General features: G+C 47.9%; 1 protein-coding gene and 1 long non-coding RNA gene across 5 annotated transcripts in view; one reads left to right on the plus strand and one right to left on the minus strand.

Moving 5' to 3' along the window:
* Window positions 1-1,486: 1,486 nt before the first annotated feature.
* LOC130871041 (uncharacterized) lies at window positions 1,487-8,283 on the minus strand. The gene is made up of 3 exons (XR_009056813.1): window positions 7,922-8,283; window positions 7,491-7,635; window positions 1,487-3,173 (listed from the first exon to the last, which is right to left on the minus strand). It is a non-coding gene; the product is annotated as an uncharacterized LOC130871041 (long non-coding RNA).
* A 49-nt stretch (window positions 8,284-8,332) lies between these two features.
* The window catches only part of Kdm2b (lysine demethylase 2B), a 128,294-nt gene continuing 118,648 nt past the window's right edge, over window positions 8,333-17,978 (plus strand). For 2 of the 4 annotated variants that reach the window (XM_057764152.1, XM_057764154.1), the window contains exons 1-4: window positions 8,383-8,704; window positions 9,755-9,899; window positions 12,836-12,914; window positions 15,473-15,519. In XM_057764152.1, the coding sequence (XP_057620135.1) occupies window positions 8,672-8,704; window positions 9,755-9,899; window positions 12,836-12,914; window positions 15,473-15,519 (304 nt within the window). In that variant the 5' untranslated portion in view covers window positions 8,383-8,671. Of the gene's footprint in view, window positions 8,705-9,040; window positions 9,101-9,754; window positions 9,900-12,835; window positions 12,915-15,472; window positions 15,520-17,978 lie in introns of those variants that run through there. The other 2 variants (XM_057764151.1, XM_057764153.1) reach the window with 2 other exon arrangements.

Below are 17,978 nucleotides of genomic sequence, written 5' to 3' on the forward strand. Positions count from 1 at the left end.
AACAAGATACGTGCAACTCTTCCCATTGCCACGGGTTCAGCATTTGTGGATCAGGAGATTGTTGTGTGCGGGTGTGTTATGGACAGATGCTTGGATGCACACACGCACTGAGACCAGAGGACGGTATACAGTGTCATCAACCTTTGAGTCAGGGTCTCTCTCTCTCTGAAATTGAAGCTCACGTTTCCTGATAGGCTAGCAGTCAGTGAGCTGCAACAATCCTGTCTCTACCCCTGCACAGTAGTGGTGTGTAAGATCAGGCTCAGCTTATATAGGTGTCAGGAGCCAAAATTCATCATTGCTCAGCAAGTACTCTTAACCACTACGTCGCTTTTCCTGCCCTATTTATTAGTGGTTTTTTTTTTTTTTTTTTTGTCCTAGGGGTTGAACACGGGAACTCATCCTCATCCATGCTAAGCACTTTATCTCCAACTTCAGAAAACATAAAGAATTCCATCTGGAGTCAGGTGTTAGTTTATACTGTAGTCCTGTCATTGATGAGGCTGAGGGCAAGTGCTTCTTTCTGAGTTTAAGGATAGTTTGGTTGGCCGGGCGATGGTGGCGCACGCCTTTAATCCCAGCACTTGGGAGGCAGAGGCAGGCGGATCTCTGTGAGTTCGAGGCCAGCCTGGTCTACAAGAGCTAGTTCCAGGACAGGCTCAAAAGCCACAGAGAAACCCTGTCTTGAAAAAAAAAAACCAACAAAAAAAAAAAAACAAAACAAAACAAAAAACAAACAAACAAAAAAGGATAGTTTGGTCATAGTGAACTCCAGGTCAGCCAAAGCTATACAGGGAGGCTCTGTCTCAAAGCAACAATAAAGAACCAACGAGGGGCGCAAGACGGCTCGACGAATAAAGATGCCTTCCACCAAGCCCGATGAGCACATCCCAGAGAACGGCTCCTTCCTTCGAGCCCTCTGATTTCCATGTGTGCTGTGCTGCATCTGCACACACAACAAAAGCAAAGATGTAGAATAGGAAGCATGACAATAACTCAAGGAGTCCCATCTGCTGGGCCTTAGGTCTGTAATTCCAGCCGAGAATGAGGATCACAAGCTGAAGGCTAGCCTGGACAATTTAGGAAGACCGAGTTTCAAAAGAAAACGAGAAAAAGGGTTGGGGAAATAGCTCAGTGATAGAGTTTGTCTAGCACTGGAAAACAAAAAAAAATTCATAATAGGGTTTTCTTTTCTTTTCTTTTCTTTTTTTTTTTGTTTTTTTCGAGACAGGGTTTCTCTGTGGTTTTGGAGCCTGTCCTGGAACTAGCTCTTGTAGACCAGGCTGGTCTCGAACTCACAGAGATCCGCCTGCCTCTGCCTCCCAAGTGCTGGGATTAAAGGCGTGCGCCACCACCGCCCGGCCATAATAGGGTTTTCAAAAATTTTTTTTTCTCCTCTACCGCATCTTTTCTGCCAGGTCATTATTCCCTAAACACAACTATATTGTAACAACTGTTTACACAGCATCTAAGTATTAGGCATTCAAAATAATCTTGAAATAATTCAAATAATACCTGGAAGATGGGAGTTCTAAGGCAACACTACCATTATAGGACTTGAGTATCCTTGCATTTTGTTATCTGCTAGAGAAACCTCAGGACAACATAATGTGCTCAGCACTAGAGGTGGCAGGAAGTAAGATACCCAAGTAGATTCTAGCCAGATGTTAGAGAGGCGGAGGCTAATAGGCTGAAACGCAGAAGGGAGGAACCAGCAGGTGCAAAGGCCTGCAGGAGACAATGTTTAGTCAAAGGACTCAAAATACATAGAGCAATGAGGTCAGGCTAAGAGGGGCTATGGCTGGGGAAAAAGCCACTCCATCCTTCACAGGTGACTCCCCTCTGAACCTTAAACTTGGAAGAAATCAAAATGGTAGGGTTGTGGTGCCCAGAAGGTCAGTTTCATTTGAATAGCATCATTGGATGAACCCCTTCCTAACCCTGGCTCATACAGTACCCATGAGACGAGTGTTTCTACATCTTCCATTGTACAGGTGAGCAAACAGACTGGCCAGCACCTTGTATCTTGAGGGTTACAGTGTTCAGTGCCTTTGAATTGAAATAATACACAGAAAAGCTTTGTTTCCTTGCTTTCTCTCTTTTTTAATAGCGCCACTTAAACATGAGGCATTATGAATTTGCTGGACTTGTGGCTCCCTCCAGTTTAGCCTGGACTGTTCAGGAAACCTAGGAAGTGACAATGGTTATTGCCTAAAGGGCAAGTAGCTTCACAAAATTTCCCACCTCTATTCTGGTTCTCCCTCTGGGGCAGCTCTTCGATACCATCTTCTGCCAAATAGAGTTTGTTTCTCAGAAGCTGTAAGAAGTGGGAGGTTAGGGAAAAAAAAAACCTGCATCAACCACTGCAAAATCCCCCTGCAGCCTGAGCACAAAGGGTTTGAGTTCTGAACAAAGGGCTGGGTGAGACTGGAAAGTAAATGCTGACACATCCTCTCTCCAGCTGTGAACTGGGGGTCTGAGGGCTGCTGCAAAGGTCATCTGTCTCCACATCTCTGGGCAGGAAATGCAATTCAATCCTTCCAGTGACTGATCACTTTACAAGATTAATGGAAATGTCTCCATGGCTCTGTTCTGACAGCACAAAAACAGAATCAAACTTCTCCCCTGGCCGCCTACTCAGCGAGGTCAGCTGATTCCTTGTCTTTAAAAGTTCAAAACTTTCCTCCAGGATGTCTTCCCTGACGTTACTTTGATAGGAGAGGTCTGCCTCCAGGGTTGGACCAAAGTCAGCACCTGGAGGTGGACTGACTTTCTGAGGCTCCTCTGTCTTTGCTTCATCTTTCAAAATAAAAGACATGCAAAGGGTTAACTACCAGCCTTCTTGTCCATCCCTCAAGGACTGTCAACCAGTGACAACCGAGCATGATGAAGTAATGCATGCCTTTTTATTTCCATTGGCTACCATACACGTCCATCAATCCCAAGATACAACTTTTGAAAGAATCTTTGAACTTTTATGGCTCTCTTCACAGTATTAACCCTTTAACTCACCTGTGGCCTCGAGGGTTCTTCCCATCCTTACACAGAAAGGGAAACAGGACGAAAAGCAGGATTCTATGGAGAACATTAAACTTTCCCCCAAGGGTCAGGCCTGAGAGTCTCTGCACAATTTTGTTTTTCCTTTTTGACTTCAATCCACAAGGGACTGAGGACTAAAAAACAAAATAAACAACCATTTTAACAGAAACAGTTCAGTCTGCTGATATAGTAAAGCAAAGTAGATTTTAAATTCTAAAAGGGATACAAAGTAGAATAAAACTTGTCTTAGGATTTGCCAGTGCTGGCTCTTGCACACACAAGGTTTTACTGTGTTTAATTTCTATTCCTGTTCCCTTCTATCTGGCATGCTGTGGACTGAACCCAGAGCCTCTACAAGCCAGCAAGCGCTCTCTCTATTCCTCAGCTACACGGCTAACGTGATATCCGTTTCTGAGGTCGTGCACCTCCCTGGTACAGAGATGGGAAGTCACTACAGCATCTAGAACCAAATTCAATCCTTCAGATCTGAATCAGGCACTTTTCATACGTACCGAAGAATAACTACTTTACTCATTTTTCTTCGCCTATTGTTGTGTCTTTCCAAAGAAAATTCAATGCATATAAATGGTTACATATAGCCAGGTCGTGATGGCACATGCCTTTAAATCCAAACTCTTGGGAGGCAGAGGCAGGGGGATCTCTGAGTTGGAGGTCAGCTTGGTTTACACAGTGGGTTCCAGGACATCCAGGGCTACACAGAGAAACCCTGTCTTGTTAAAACAAAGAATAAGTATTGATCTTCTTTGATTTACCCAAGTAGTGATCAACATTTAGTATTCTTATCTTATTTTTACTTAAGGATATCATCAAGTCATTCCATGGAAACATATATTTTCTTCTATCCAGTGCTGACCATCAAACCAAGAGCCTCGATTTAATTTTTTTTTTTCTTTTTCTGTTTTGGTTTTTTGAGACAGGGTTTCTCTGTGGTTTTGGAGCCTGTCCTGGAACTAGCTCTTGTAGACCAGGCTGGTCTCGAACTCACAGAGATCCGCCTGCCTTTGCCTCCCAAGTGCTGGGATTAAAGGCGTGCACCACCACCGCCCGGCTGGATTTATTTTTTTTGTGTGTGTGTTTTTGGCAGGTCCTTGAGTTTATCCATAGGATGCAGATCATCCCTTGGACGTTTATTTTTATGATGTGGGCAGGTGAGCCAGCCCCATCCAACTGGTACCTGGCCAGGCTCACAGGCATAGGAGCACATGCTTTGAAGTCTAAGGCTGCAGAATTCACCTTGTACCATATGTGCTCAGTATAACCGTTGCTGGGATCTTTGCCTCCATGGGCTCTTCATTCATTCAATTACTGTTTGGGGATAGTTGATTACAGAGATGCTAAGTCAAATGGGACCTTGACTCATGCATAAATAGCCTGGTAGGTACTTTAAGAGCAATAGTGGCAAATACCCTAGGGCTTCATTGCCTTAAGTTTTCTGTTTGCTTGCAGCTCTGGGGTTGGATCCGGAGCCTTGCACACGGTGCTAGGCAAGAGCTGTCTCACTGAGCTAGAACTCTAGCCCATTAATTTTTTTTTTTATTTTGAGATAGGTTTTCATTAAATTGCTCAGGCATGCACTACCATGCCCGGCTTAAATGTGAATATTTTTGCTACAAGTGTATTTTAATAGTAGAGTGAGTTCTTGGTTATCATTGCAAGTAGCTGGGGTTCTACTCCATGAGCACGTGCATGCGTGCACACACATCAGGGCAACTGTAATTGACAGCATAGGTATATAATATTCCTATCTTTTTTATGTCATAATCCCACAGGCAGGCTTACATAGTGGCCAGTCTTTTGTGCTTTGGATACAAGCTCTTGGTTCAAATCCTATAGCCGGAGTATCATTGTGGTCAAACGACTTAGCATTTCTTTGAGCCTTAGCTATAAATGGGGAGAAATTGGCTAAGATTTAAAGAGATGGCAGATAGGAAAGGCTCTGCCCACAGACACTGTAAGTTCTTAAAAGCCTGGAGCTAGAAGCTGTGAGCGTCCAGAGGCAGGAGGCTCATGCAGAGTTTGAGATCTGCCTGGTTTACATAGCAAGTTCCAGGTTATCTAGGGCTCAGTAGAGACCCTGTCTTACAAAGAGGACAGCCAATGATCTGAGAATGGTTTGTTTTTTCCCAGTCCAGATGAGTGCTCCATCCAGAATCGCAGTCATCCTGTTACAGGCCATGTCTGCCTCCCAGCCACCCCACAGTGTGTGTGTGGTGTGTGCGTAAGTGAGGCTGCTCCGTCTGTGTTTTCTGTGTGTGTGTGTGTGTGTAACTGAAGCTGTTGCTTCTATGTTTTCTGTCTTTGAACACAGATTTGCTTAATTAGCCTGTGAGGATGGAGGGAACGACCGAATGAGTAGAACACAGGTAGGATTTGACTGGGCCTTTTGTAAGACCGAGCAGGAAGATACAGGAAGTCATTATTACTTTGTTTCCAGTGGGGCTGGCTTGGTGTTTTCTGCATTAAAAGTTCATCTTTTCTCTTCCTCTCACCTATTCTAAGCTCCTGGGGGGACAATCAGCCAAAGTTACAGCTCAAGGGTCTGGCCCTTCCCCCTCTGGTCCAAAATAACCTCCTCTGCCACTTGGAGCGAATGCTTGGAATTCTTTCAACTGAGGACAGAGCCTTTCATCTGTCAATTACTGATAAAGAGAAAATGCAAATACGCTGGAGAAGGTGATCCATCAAGAGTCCAACGTTTACTGAGTGACCACTTAGACCCAGCCAAGGGGTAGGCATTCTGGGGGAGTCAAAGGGGAACAAACTGCCGGCTGGCCCATTCTTTTAGGTTTGTGGTTTCCTGGAGGTCTGTAAAGGGAGGGGACTATATCAGGTGACTAGTCAACAACCCCTCCCCACTCTCTGCACGCCAGGAGGTGATATATGGACTTAACTGCTTTTATATAAAGGTGACTAACATTAAACTTTTTCCTAATGCCAGCATTTTTGGGGATTCTAGGAAGCCAAAGGGGGAGAAAGAGCCTTAGGGAGGAAGATGAAGAAGGAGGATCAAGTGTCCCATTTGACAGTTTTGCTTTAAGTCTGCACTGATTCTCAATTCAAGCCCTCCTTTAACCAGGTTCATTTCACTGTGAAGCATAAATGAAGGTGGTGAACATTTTAAAAGGACCAGCTGTTTGCCGGGCGGTGGTGGCGCACGCCTTTAATCCCAGCCCTTGGGGGGCAGAGGCAGGCGGATCTCTGTGAGTTTGAGGCCAGCCTGGTCTATAGAGAGCAAGTTCCAGGACAGGCTCCAAAGTCAAAGAAAAACCCTCTCTTGAAACCCCCAATCCCCCCCCCCCCCGCCCAAAGGGGCAAGCTGTGTGATTGTGGGTGAATGGTTTTGCCTTTCTGATCTGTTTACAAAACAGACCTACAAGACAACAAGACATTTCCTTTAAAAGATTCTCAGAAGACGAGGCAAGTAAAACTAGCCATGTTATCTGTTTATTTATTTATGTATTTATTTACTTTTGGTGTTGAAACCAGGGCTTTATAGTTGCTAGGCCAAACTCCATCCCAGCTGGTCCCAGGTTTTCAACAGAGGGATGGGTGTTAGAAAGAAAGCCTACTGGGTGCAGCTGGTCCCAGGTTTTCAACAGAGGGATGGTTAGAAAGAAAGCCTACTGGGTGCAGCTGGTCCCAGGTTTTCAACAGAGGGATGGTTAGAAAGAATGCCTACTGGGTGCATCTGAAAGCTATGGAGATGTGATTTCAGTTTGGTGACAAAGTTGGAAGCTTGTTGCCTCATTCCAATGTAGAAGATTTCTGCTTCTAACATGTGTGGATGGAATTAAACTTCAGAGACTAGCTTTGGGCACAGGCAGAAAAAGGGAAGGACATTCTAACGTGAGGGAGGGAGAAGTATATTGTCTCTGAGGATGAGTCAGGGCTCACAGCCCAGCTCAGGTGGCAAGGCCACTTCCTCCCCACATCTGTCTGAGCTAGCGCTCCTTGACACTGGGCCAAGATAAAAAGAACAACCACCCAGATTCATAATTTCTTGCATCGAGGTTTCTCAGTGTGCAAACTGACCTGCTTTAACTTATGTACTGGGCAAGAAGCTGCAATCGGTACCTCCTAGGATCATCTAAGGGGTCTCGGAGTATTCCTGGTGCTATGCCATAGGCCTTGCAGGACACAGAGGCTGGGTGGGAACTAAGTTTAGGGCTAGCTTTTCTCATAATTAAAATGGACCTGATTTGTCCATTTTGGTATTTACAGGATCACCCAGGTCCAATTCTGGGAGCAGTCACAAGCACTACTTAAGGGGACGGAGGAGCATTGGGGGGGGGGGGTCTGATATTCTGTGCATATTCGGAGGGTGCCCTACCTCCGCTAAGAAACAATATGGCTTAATCAAGGTGTGCTATCTCAACAAGCCGCGAACATCCTCACCGCTTTACTATTAAATTGCCAAACAAAGAGCTTACCTTTCTCCTGCGTGTGAGTTGCATTATAGACGCTAACTCCGATTCTCTATTTCCCTCCCGTATATCGATTTATCTCTTCTCAGCGAGTGTAGAGACTTTTTTTCTTTTCTTGCCCAACTTCTTATTTCAGGCTCTTCAACTGAGGCTGTCCGAATGAATGAAAGGCTTCCGGTCAGCTGCAAGCTGAAAAGGCTGTGGACTGGCTGTATTTCCTGTACCTATGCGTGTATGCCCATATTATTATTTCAGTCCGGGGAGCTTAAAAGTTATGCAGTCTATACGGATACAGAGCTGCGCTAATTTCTTTCTGAGCCCCTTAGATACCTCTTCCATATGGCAGGTTCGCAAATGGATAGGGGTTTGGACAGGCTGGCCCCTCCCCCCTAGACAAGCAGTATAAAAGCAAAATCAGAAAAAGAAATTATACGTACAAAATACTTTAAATTTAGGTCGCCAGCACAGGTAATAAGGTGAAGTAGACTCAGGAAGAAAGGGGCAGCCGTGGGTAATCCGAGAAAGGGGGCAGGGGCAGAGGTAGGGGGTCGTTTTGGGGGGTGCCAGGCCCCGGGGGCTTTCACGCCAGCAGGCTCGGCTAGCATTTCCGTGCCTCCCGCTGAGGCCATCCGTGCAAAGCTGCACCTCCCTCTCCACCCCCTCCTCTCTTTCCCTTCCTCCCTGCCCCGCCATCTCTGGGATGCGCCCGCCGCCTGCAACTCAACCCTCCAAAAGTCAGCTCCCGGGCGGCGGCGGCGCCTGCGTGCAGAGGCGCACTCGTGACCCAACAACAAAACAGCGATGCCAAGGCGCTAACGGCGCCGGGTGCGTCCCAGGCTCCCTTCTGGCCCCACACCTCCTACGGCTGTGGTCCCCGACACCCCCAACCCGAGCCCCCCTTCTCCCCAACTAGCCCTGCCGCAAGCTCCGAGCGCGATCTGCAACAATGTTTACGTTCCGGGGATTATGACGTCGACGCCTCCCCCCACAACTGCTGAAAATGGTTTCCTAGGACTTTGCAAACGGATCTGCTTAAGTGTTGGTGCAAAACTTTGTAGATATCGGCTCTGGCTTGCTCTATTTATTTATTTTTTGGTCTCTTTTCTTTAGTCTTCCCTCCTCTCCCCCTCCGCCAAAATGCAGGGGGCAGGAGTGTTGACAATTAATTGGTGAACTCTCCTAAAAAAATGGAGGCAGAGAAAGACTCTGGAAGAAGATTGGTGTGTAGCTTTTTTTTTTCCCCCCAAATCTGTATCTGGTATATGATCGATTATTTATTTATTTTTTTGGTTGTTTCTTGCTGCCTTTTCTTTCCTTTTCTGTATTTTGCAAGAGGACCGGAAAAAAATAATAAATTGCATGCAAAAGGAAGCAAGCAGCTTACTCCTCCAGTCTCTTGTGAGGCTCAGGGTCTCAGACACTTAAGTGGGGAGGAGGTAGCGCCGAAAGGCGTGGAGGGGGCTGAGCGGGCTTGGGGTTCGCCTGGGATCTGGGGGGTTGCGGGGCTCGGAGCTGGGCGGCGGAGGGAGGAGGAAGAGGGATGCGGGGAGTGGTGGGGGAGACTCCTTAGGAAGTGAGTGTGCGCGCGCGCTTGTGGGGAGATGAGGCAGCTGCTGGTGCGTTTTGGGGTCTCTGATGGAAGCTTTGTGGTGGGCGAGCTGCCTCTCTCTCCCCAAGCTCTTAACCTTCTCCGCTCTCCTCCTCTTGCACTAGCGGTCGGTCGGCGGGGGCGGCTAGGGTCTCAACCCTTCCGTTTCAGCTTTCCAGCTTTTCTGTAGCTCCGGAGCGGCTCCAGCTTTAAGAAATGCCGCCGGCCCTGGGTTCCGGCTTCCCGGGTTGGCCGCTGTGGCCGCCGGGGCTGCTGTTACCGCTGAGCCGGGCGCTGCAGCGGCTTCTCTCGGGGCCTACATCTGCCCCGCCAGCTTATGCCCCGAAACCCCTTTAGGGGTTACATAACCAGGCTCCCTGTGGAGCGGGCAAAGCTCTGGACATCACTGGGGTGGGGGCAAAGGAAAGCCCCCAAATAGCATTTCCACGGCTTCAAAAGATGCAGGAAGGGAGTGCTTCGTGTATAGACATTTGGGCCTTGGGGGTGTGAGCCCCTTTTTCTGCTTTTCAGCATCTTTGGCATTTGCGCAAAGTTGTTCAGATTGCAATACTGGGGTACAGTGGGCGCGCGGCTCTTGCACCTGTTTGTGGTGGGCCCAGGGTGAGAGGAGACCCCCAAGTCCTCTCAGTAATGTCCCGGGTTCTCTGGTTGGGTCCCGCAGCGTGCGATTGACCGCCAGAGATACGACGAAAACGAGGACTTGTCGGACGTGGAGGAAATCGTCAGCGTCCGTGGCTTCAGCCTGGAGGAGAAGCTACATAGCCAGCTGTACCAGGGGGACTTCGTGCATGCCATGGAGGGCAAAGGTGAGGTGCCCCCTCTCCTGGCTGCAGTCTGTGCAGAGGGCCAGCGCGCACGTGGGGAGGGAGCTGCCTGTGGCTGGGTTCGTATTTCGCGCCCGCGTCCCCCATTCCAGGGGATCCGGTGACGAAACGAGACCGAGCACTGGGGGTGGGGGGGTGGTAAGGGAGGAGGGCAAGCAGGAAGAGGGCTGGGCCTGGCGTGGGCCTAGGCCCTGATTGTACCCATCACTAACATCAGGGTGGTCATTGCCAAGGGGCTAGCCGACTGAGAGGGACGGGGGACAGACACTGGGACTGAGGGAGGATGTGAGCGCAGCATCCTTTCTCTCCCAAGCCGGTTGCGCTCTCTGCGCTCGCTGCCAGAGGTGCAGCGCCTGGCAGGAGCCTTCTGAACGTCCTTGGGACATGGGGTGAGGGCGTATGCTTGAAACCCTCCATACAAACCCCTGTCATCCTGGACCCTGAGGGTTATGAACTGGAATGGGCTTAGGGATTGGAGATAGCAGCATCTTCGGTTAGGGTTACGCCCCTTAGAGGCTTGAGTCTGAGCCTTTGGTCCGTTTTGCCTTTCCCCCTTCGAGGGCCCTGCCCGGCGGCATGGGAGAAGGGACTAAGTGGGCTGTTTGGGAGTTGTTGGCACTACACTCTCCTCCCAAGCCTGAGGCCTCTAGCGCCCCAACCGTGACCGCGCTGAGTAGTGGGGTCTAGGTTATATATGTGATGAATTACCCGATCAGGCCTAAAGGTAAAATCCCTGTGCCTTGGCAGTTTGAATGAAGACTTAGGTATCTCTCTGGAAACAGGTTCTTTTTCCATGCCTGAGATGAGAGCTCTGTGCTCTGACCTTCCCAGTGTGGAGCAGAAGCTGGGTAGGCTCCGGTTTTGGAGGGACTCCTGGCTTTGGGCATCTCCCTCTCCTACTGACGGTGTGGGTGTGGCTGAGAATGTTTCTTCGATGTGTTGGGTGATGCTCCTGTTTGAGGCTTGGTTTTAGGAGCCCTGAACCACCCCAGCCGGCCTCCTGGGGTTCCTTTGTGGACCCTGGTCCCAGAACCTATCTATCTTCTTGGCTTTGGGAACAGCCCATGCTTACCCAAGCCTTTCTAGAGTGTTTGGATTTTTTTTTTCTCTTAAGTTTCCTTTCAATTACTCATTTTCCATTTTGTGTTTCCCCATCCCCCTAGGAAACCCCTGTCCTCACAGTGAGCTGACAGCAGGGGCAGTGCCTCCCTCCTCCAGGTTCTGCTTGAGTGGCTGAGGCCTAGAGTTAGCCCTAGAGGAGACTGTCCCGGCTTTGCATTTTTGAAGTTTCTCTTTTGTGCTCATCGCCTCCTGGGGCTCTAGTGGAGTTAGGGAGAAGTGGGGGGAGGGAAGAAGACATTTTTTCTCCCAAGAAATTTCACCCAAAAGCAGGGTGCCAGCCCCAACTGCATTTCTATTTTCTCTGTATAAATGGGATTTTAATTCTTCTCCTTTTCCCCCTTCACTTTACTAGTCTTGGCAGAGCCTATGAGAATACGGTGTGCAGGCTCTTGGTGGTCATCTGTCAGCAATCCTCTGGCCCATTTGTGGAAGCTGAAACTGGGGGTTGGTGGGGAGTCAGGGGTATGAGGGCTGGGAAGGTTCCATTAGGGAACTCCTAAGGGCATCCTTCTAGCTGCTGTCCTGGCTGCTTTCAAAGGAGAGGGCCTTAGGGTTCTGCTTGTTAATTCAGACCTGGCCCCAAAACTGGAGGGAGGAGTTGAAATGCAGAAGGAACCTTTAGCATGGATTCAAAACAGAAGCTTCTCAGACTTCTCTTCCTTTAAATCCAGAGGAATCCCCATTCACTGGGAGCCCCTGGGGATCTGAGCCTCTGGGGTCAGGGCTTTCCAGGCTCTGGGTTTTGTTCTCTCTTTGGAGCCTGTGGCTCTGGCCTCCTCCTCCCCCAAGGCTGCCCTGGTGAACTGTTTCACTGGGACCGAGGCTTCCATGGCTCCAGGACTGTCTTTCTCCTTTCTGACCAGCTTGCAGAAGACCTGTGTTCTTGGTGCCTTGTGTTAGCTGATTTGGGAGAAAGAAGGGTGTGTTTCAGCACCTCTCCCCTCCATTGTCAGGGAGATGGTTGGGTCAGAGCCCCTGGCTTGGGAATTGATGAAGGAAAGAAATGAGGCAAAGGCTGAGGGGCTTTGGGTAGGATATTGTGGGTGGGGGCGTCTGTACCATGCAAATAGAAAACTGCCTGGTGAATTTTTCCGGGGAGTGGGGGTCTTCTGTGCTCCATCTTCACAGTTCACTAGCTCATCCCTCCTGGTTATCCAGCTGAAGCAAGTATTACGATGGGCTCCAGCAGCATTTCACTATGGGAAGACAACAAAGCTGTGCCCAGTTCCCTAGTTATTTTGGCACCAAATACATAGTTTCCAGGGAAACCGGCTTTTCCCCACTCCCCTTCACTATGCAGGATATTACAATAAGATTTTCCCTGATGTTCAGCTCCAACGAGAGCCCTCCTCCCTGGTCTGTGGGGCTTCAGACCCTCCCAGGTAGCATGCTTCAGTTTTGCTGTCCTTCTGTCCCAACTCTGCTTGGGACGTGTTTGTCTGTCCCTATTTCTCAACAGTAGCTGGTGAGTTTTCAGCACAGAGTTCTTGATAATTCTCCTCCACTGGCCTAGGGCTGTTCATTGACAAGTTGGGACCCGTGGGGCATGCCGAGAATGAGTAGGCAGAAGAGCTGATGGAGGATACAGTTTGGCTTTGCCTTGTCTATCTTATTTCGCCACAGGTTTTTTTTGTCTGTTTTATTTTATTTTTATTTTGGTTTTATCTTCTAGCTGGTACCTATATCCAGTATATATGCCTTGTTCTTTATTTTTCCCCCCTCACTGATGGGTTGTGGTTCGTTTGCTCTTCAATAACTTAACCAAATAATTGTTTTTAATTCAAATATCCAAACAGATTTTAACTATGAGTACGTACAGAGAGAAGCTCTCCGGGTTCCCCTGGTTTTCCGAGACAAGGATGGACTAGGAATCAAGTAAGTTGCTAAATTAACCCCTTCTTCCCTGATCTTCCTCCTCCCTGTCAGAATTTCTAGCTTGGGCCGGGCGGTGGTGGCGCACGCCTTTAATCCCAGCACTTGGGAGGCAGAGGCAGGCGGATCTCTGTGAGTTCGAGACCAGCCTGGTCTACAAGAGCTAGTTCCAGGACAGGCTTCATAGCTACAGAGGAACCCTGTCTCGAAAAACCAAAAAAAAAAAAAAAAAAAAAAAAATAATAATAATAAAAAGAATTTCTAGCTTGGGATTGTTCTCTCCTGTCTTCTTCTCATACCTCAGCACTTCCAGAAGGATTTTTTTTCCTAAGACTTGAGAACAGCTTCTCCTTGTTCAAGACCTGCTTGAGGAGAAAAACTGTCGAAAAGTGATCTTTTTCAGGAGCTGGGAAGAGAGGTCCTAGGGCGTTTAAACAGTGATAGACCTCCCCCATTCCTGTCTGGTCTAGCCTGGTCATTTCAGTAGTGTTCGATCTCCCAGCCCTTTCTGGTCTAGCCTGATCCCACATAGCAACTTCCTAGTGAGCATTGTTCCTCGCCTGCTTAAATCAGAGCGAGGGTAGTAAAGGGACCGGCCACCCAGTCTGGGCACCAGGATGCATGCTTCCTTCACATTCTCCCAATGTGTGGGAAATGGGCCTCTTTCTGTGAAGGGTGTGTGTGTTTTCTCCCCTTTCCCTGCCTGACTCTGTCTGTCTTATGTTCTGGAGGAGAACTGCCAACGTTCTGGGTTGGGGAGAGATGGAGGCAGGCTGGAAGAACAGGTTCCTCTCCTTGGGCAGGGATAGGAAAGGATAGGCTGCCTCCCTCTGCAGCATCTATGACGGCTCGTTCATGTATGTTCCTACCAGAGGCACAAGACTTTCAGCATCAAGCTTACCATGCAGTCCTGGCTAGCCTGGAGCTCATTATGTGGACCAGGCTGCCTCAGACTTAGAGATCTTCCTGTCTCTTTCTGAGTGCTGGAGTTAAAGGTGTGTGATACCATGTCTGCCTTTCACTAACTCCTTTGTTTTGTTTCTGTTTCTGAGAGGGCAGGCTGGCCTCATACTTAACTGCGTTAAGGATGACCTTGAGGTCCGGTTCCTCCTGCCTTTACTCCCAAGTGCTGGGATTGTAGGCAAAGGCCACAGTCCATAAAGACATGATGTCCCCTTTTCTGACTCTGACTTGATTTATTATTTAGTTAATTAATTTGTTTTTGAGATAGTTTATTGCTATGTAGCCAAGATTGGCCTGAAACTCAAAATCTTCCTGTTTGAGTCCTCCAAATGTGTTCCCTCTGAGTATAAATGGTCTCCCCTGTTTTCCATACCATACTGTATGGAATCTTTTTTCCCTTCTGTGCAGCCCCTGGTTGTCCTCTGCCTCCCAAGTTCTGGAATTAAAGGTGCACACCAGCATCGCCCAGCTGGAAAGTATTTTCTTTCTTTCTTTTCTTTTTTTTTTTTCTTTTTTCTTTGAAACAGGGTTTTTCTGTAGCTTTGGAGCCTGTCCTGGAACTAGCTCTGTAGACCAGGCTGGTCTCGAACTCACAGAGATCCACCTGCCTCTGCCTCCCGAGTGCTGTGATTAAAGGCGTGCGCCACCACCGCCTGGCCTGAAAGTATTTTCTAAAAGGGAGAGAGACACCCTAAATTAAAGCAGGTGTTTGGTCCTTGGCACCACGCTTCAGTTTTCGTGCTGTAGAGTTGGCCAGTGATGTCCCATCCTTCCTGAGGCTCAGCTTTGGTCTTTCTTTTATTTTTTTATTTTTATTTATTTATTATGTATACAATGTTCTGCCTGCATGTATGGCTGCAGGCCAGAAGAGGGCACCAGATCTCATTACAGATGGTTGTGAGCCACCATGTGGTTGCTGGGAATTGAACTCAGGACCTCTGGAAGAGCAGCCAGTGCTCTTAACCTCTGAGCCATCTCTCCAGCCCTGGTCTTTCTTTTATAATAGAGAGTATACTCCATGATTCTGGGCGCCTTCCCTCAAGGTACCTTCCTGCTTTACCAGGTTTCCCTCTAGATTATCTCATTCTCAGCATAGAGCAAAGAACCCCTTTTGGAAAAATGGCTTCCCCCTGGATCCAGGGTAGAGTCTAGCTCTGTGGGTTTATTTTATCTATCCATTTTTAAAAAAAATATTTATTTATTTATTATGTATACAATATTCTGTCTGTAGGCCAGAAGAGGGCACCAGACCTCATTACAGATGGTTGTGACCCACCATGTGGTTGCTGGGATTTGAACTCAGGACCTTTGGAAGAGCAGGCAATGCTCTTAACCGCTGAGCCATCTCTCCAACCCCTATCTATCCATTTTTTAAATTTATTTTTTATTTTCATTTTGTGTTCATTGGTGTTTTGCCTACATATGTCTGTGTGGGGGTGTCAGAAGCCCTGTAATTGGAGTTGTGAGCTGTGATGTGGGTGCTAGGAATTGAACCTGGGTCCTCTGGAAGAACAGTTGGTGCTCATAACTGCAGAGCCATCTCATCAGCTCCTGTTTATTTATTTTGTAACCAAATATTCATGCCTATCTCTCTCTAGGATGCCAGACCCTGATTTCACAGTCAGAGATGTCAAACTCCTTGTGGGTAAGTGCGCCAGTGGGGCAGGGGAAGGGAAGGGGCTGTCTTCGCTACCTGCCCATTTAGAAAGAACCTCCTCCCTGAAGGAGGTTGGAGCAGGTGTTAGCTGCAACCGTCTGATTCTGGAGAACAGGTCAGATCGCAAAGTCCTGAGAAGCTGTATGGGAGGGTGTTTGCCAGCACGGTTTTTATGAGGCGATTTGGACCCATGCTCTGTCTCGGGCGTCAGCAATGCAATTTCAGATCTCCCTTTGCGTTTGTTTGTGGGTTGCTGGGTAAACACTGGGTGCTTCATGACCCCTAAAAGACTTTGATGCGTTCAAGGGGGGAGGGATTATGCGTCCTGCTTCCTCAGGGTTCTAGACAGGCCTAGGGCGGGGCTTCCACTGGGTGTGCAGCAGAGGCCTGTTAACCCTCTGAGAGCCTGCAGAGAGCACCTGTGGCTTGTCTCTCTCAGCCTTCACCAGGGAGAAGAAAGTCCTTCAGTACCCCACTCTTTCTTATCTACCGTTTCTTACCTACGTGGTAGGCTGAGAATGTAACTGACAAGGCCCCTGCCATATTTACTAGGACAGGAGTCTATAAAGAAGTTAACCAGGCGTCTTTCCAGTGATGGAAAGGACTTTGAAGAAGCAGTGCATGGTGATGGGTCGAGCATGGTGGGCTGTAGGCGGGGTCATCAGGGATGATGAGAGGAGGCATTTGAGCAGATTCCTGAGCTGAATCAATCAACTCTGGGTGCCTGTAGAGTGGGCTCACTTGCTGCTCTTCCAGAAGGCTTGACCTTGTTTCTCAGTGCTTACGTCAGGCTGCTCACAACCACCTGTAACCAGCGCCGGTGGCTCTGACACGCTCCTCTCGCCTCTGTAGGCACCAGCGTACATACAGAAACACATGAATCATGGAAAAGAATAGTCTAAGCTGTGAGATGAGCAGGGGAAAAGGCCAGGGGGACAAACTTGACATTTCAACTTAAATGACAGAGTAGAAAGTGGTACAAGAGCTGGCAGAAGCTCCAGGGCCAGGTCATCAGGGCCCTGGAGGCCCTGGGGAAATTTGGATTTGGCTGTTGAATATGATGAGAAGCCTTGGGGAGATGAAAACTGGGGTGAGGGTGAACCTGTGATTTATTTTCTTTGGGGGTATTGGCACTTTTAAATCAATTTAATTAATCAGGTAATTAATTAATTTGGTATTTAATTAATTAATAATTGTGGTTTAATTAAACCAAGACCCTCATACATGCCAGCCAAGTAAGTTTTCTACAAACTGGGTTATATTCTTTTTTTTTTTAAGTTAAAATAAAATCCATGTAACCAAACGCTATTTAAAGTATACAGATCAGTGGTTTTTTGTTTTAATATTCGTGTTTTACAGCCGTCACCACTATCTAATTCCAGACTACCACAAACCTGTAGCTCCGAATTGTATTTTCCTTTGTATGAATGACCATGTTTTGTTTGTCCGTTTACCCACGGATGGACATTTTGCTGTTATGAATAATGCAATGACTATTTATGTACAAGTTTTTATGAGTATCAATTTCTCTTGAGTCTTGGGAAGGAAACTGCTGAGTCTTAGGGCATCTTTGTGTGTTTACTGTTGCTGCGACAGGCTGCCCTACGCCTAGCAATTTTACAGAGGAGAGGTGGCTTTGGTCCATGGTCTTGAGACTGTGGAGTCCAACAGCATAGTGTAGAAATGCGTGGCAGAAAGAGAAGGGCCACGCAGGGGTGTGCAGAACCAAAGGAACATCTTGCTTTGGAGCAACTTGTATCATGGTAACTAATTCAGTCCCTGCAGACATTTATCCATTCCTTAGGGGTCCACCCTGAAGACCTAAATACCTCCCAGTAGGCCTGCTTCCCACCTTCAGTACTGAGATACTGAGTTTCCAATGTGAACTCCTGGGAGTCACTCACACGAAGTATAAGGCAGCTGACCAACCTGACTAACCGTTAATTGCCAATCTGTTTGCCAAGTCTTTATCAGTCGGATCTATATGAGTATTCAGATTGCTCCTCCTCTACTCTTGTGCTTATTATGGTCTGGTTTTTTTTTTTTTTTCTTCTTATTTTCAAGACAGGGTTTCTCCGTAGCTTTTTGGTTCCTGTCCTGGAACTAGCTCTTGTAGACCAGGCTGGCCTCGAACTCACAGAGATCCGCCTGCCTCTGCCTCCCAAGTGCTGGGATTAAAGGCGTGCGCCACCACTGCCCGGCTTTGTTTTTGTTTTTTGCTTTTGTCTCTAAGTTAGTTTTGTTTCTTGGGGTTTGTGTTTATTTGTGTTTGAAGCAGGGTCTCATTGTAAAGTCCAGACTGGTCTAGACTTGCCATTCTCCTGCCTCAGCCTTGTTATTACAGGTGTGTACTACCAGACCCCATCTGTGTTTTTGATGACCACTGGCCATGCCAGTGGGTATGGACCGGAGTGACTGGATTGAAAAGCACACACATGGGAGATGAA

Source organism: Chionomys nivalis, chromosome 3 (assembly GCF_950005125.1).
Source record: "Chionomys nivalis chromosome 3, mChiNiv1.1, whole genome shotgun sequence".
In the NCBI taxonomy this organism is placed as follows: domain Eukaryota; kingdom Metazoa; phylum Chordata; class Mammalia; order Rodentia; family Cricetidae; genus Chionomys; species Chionomys nivalis.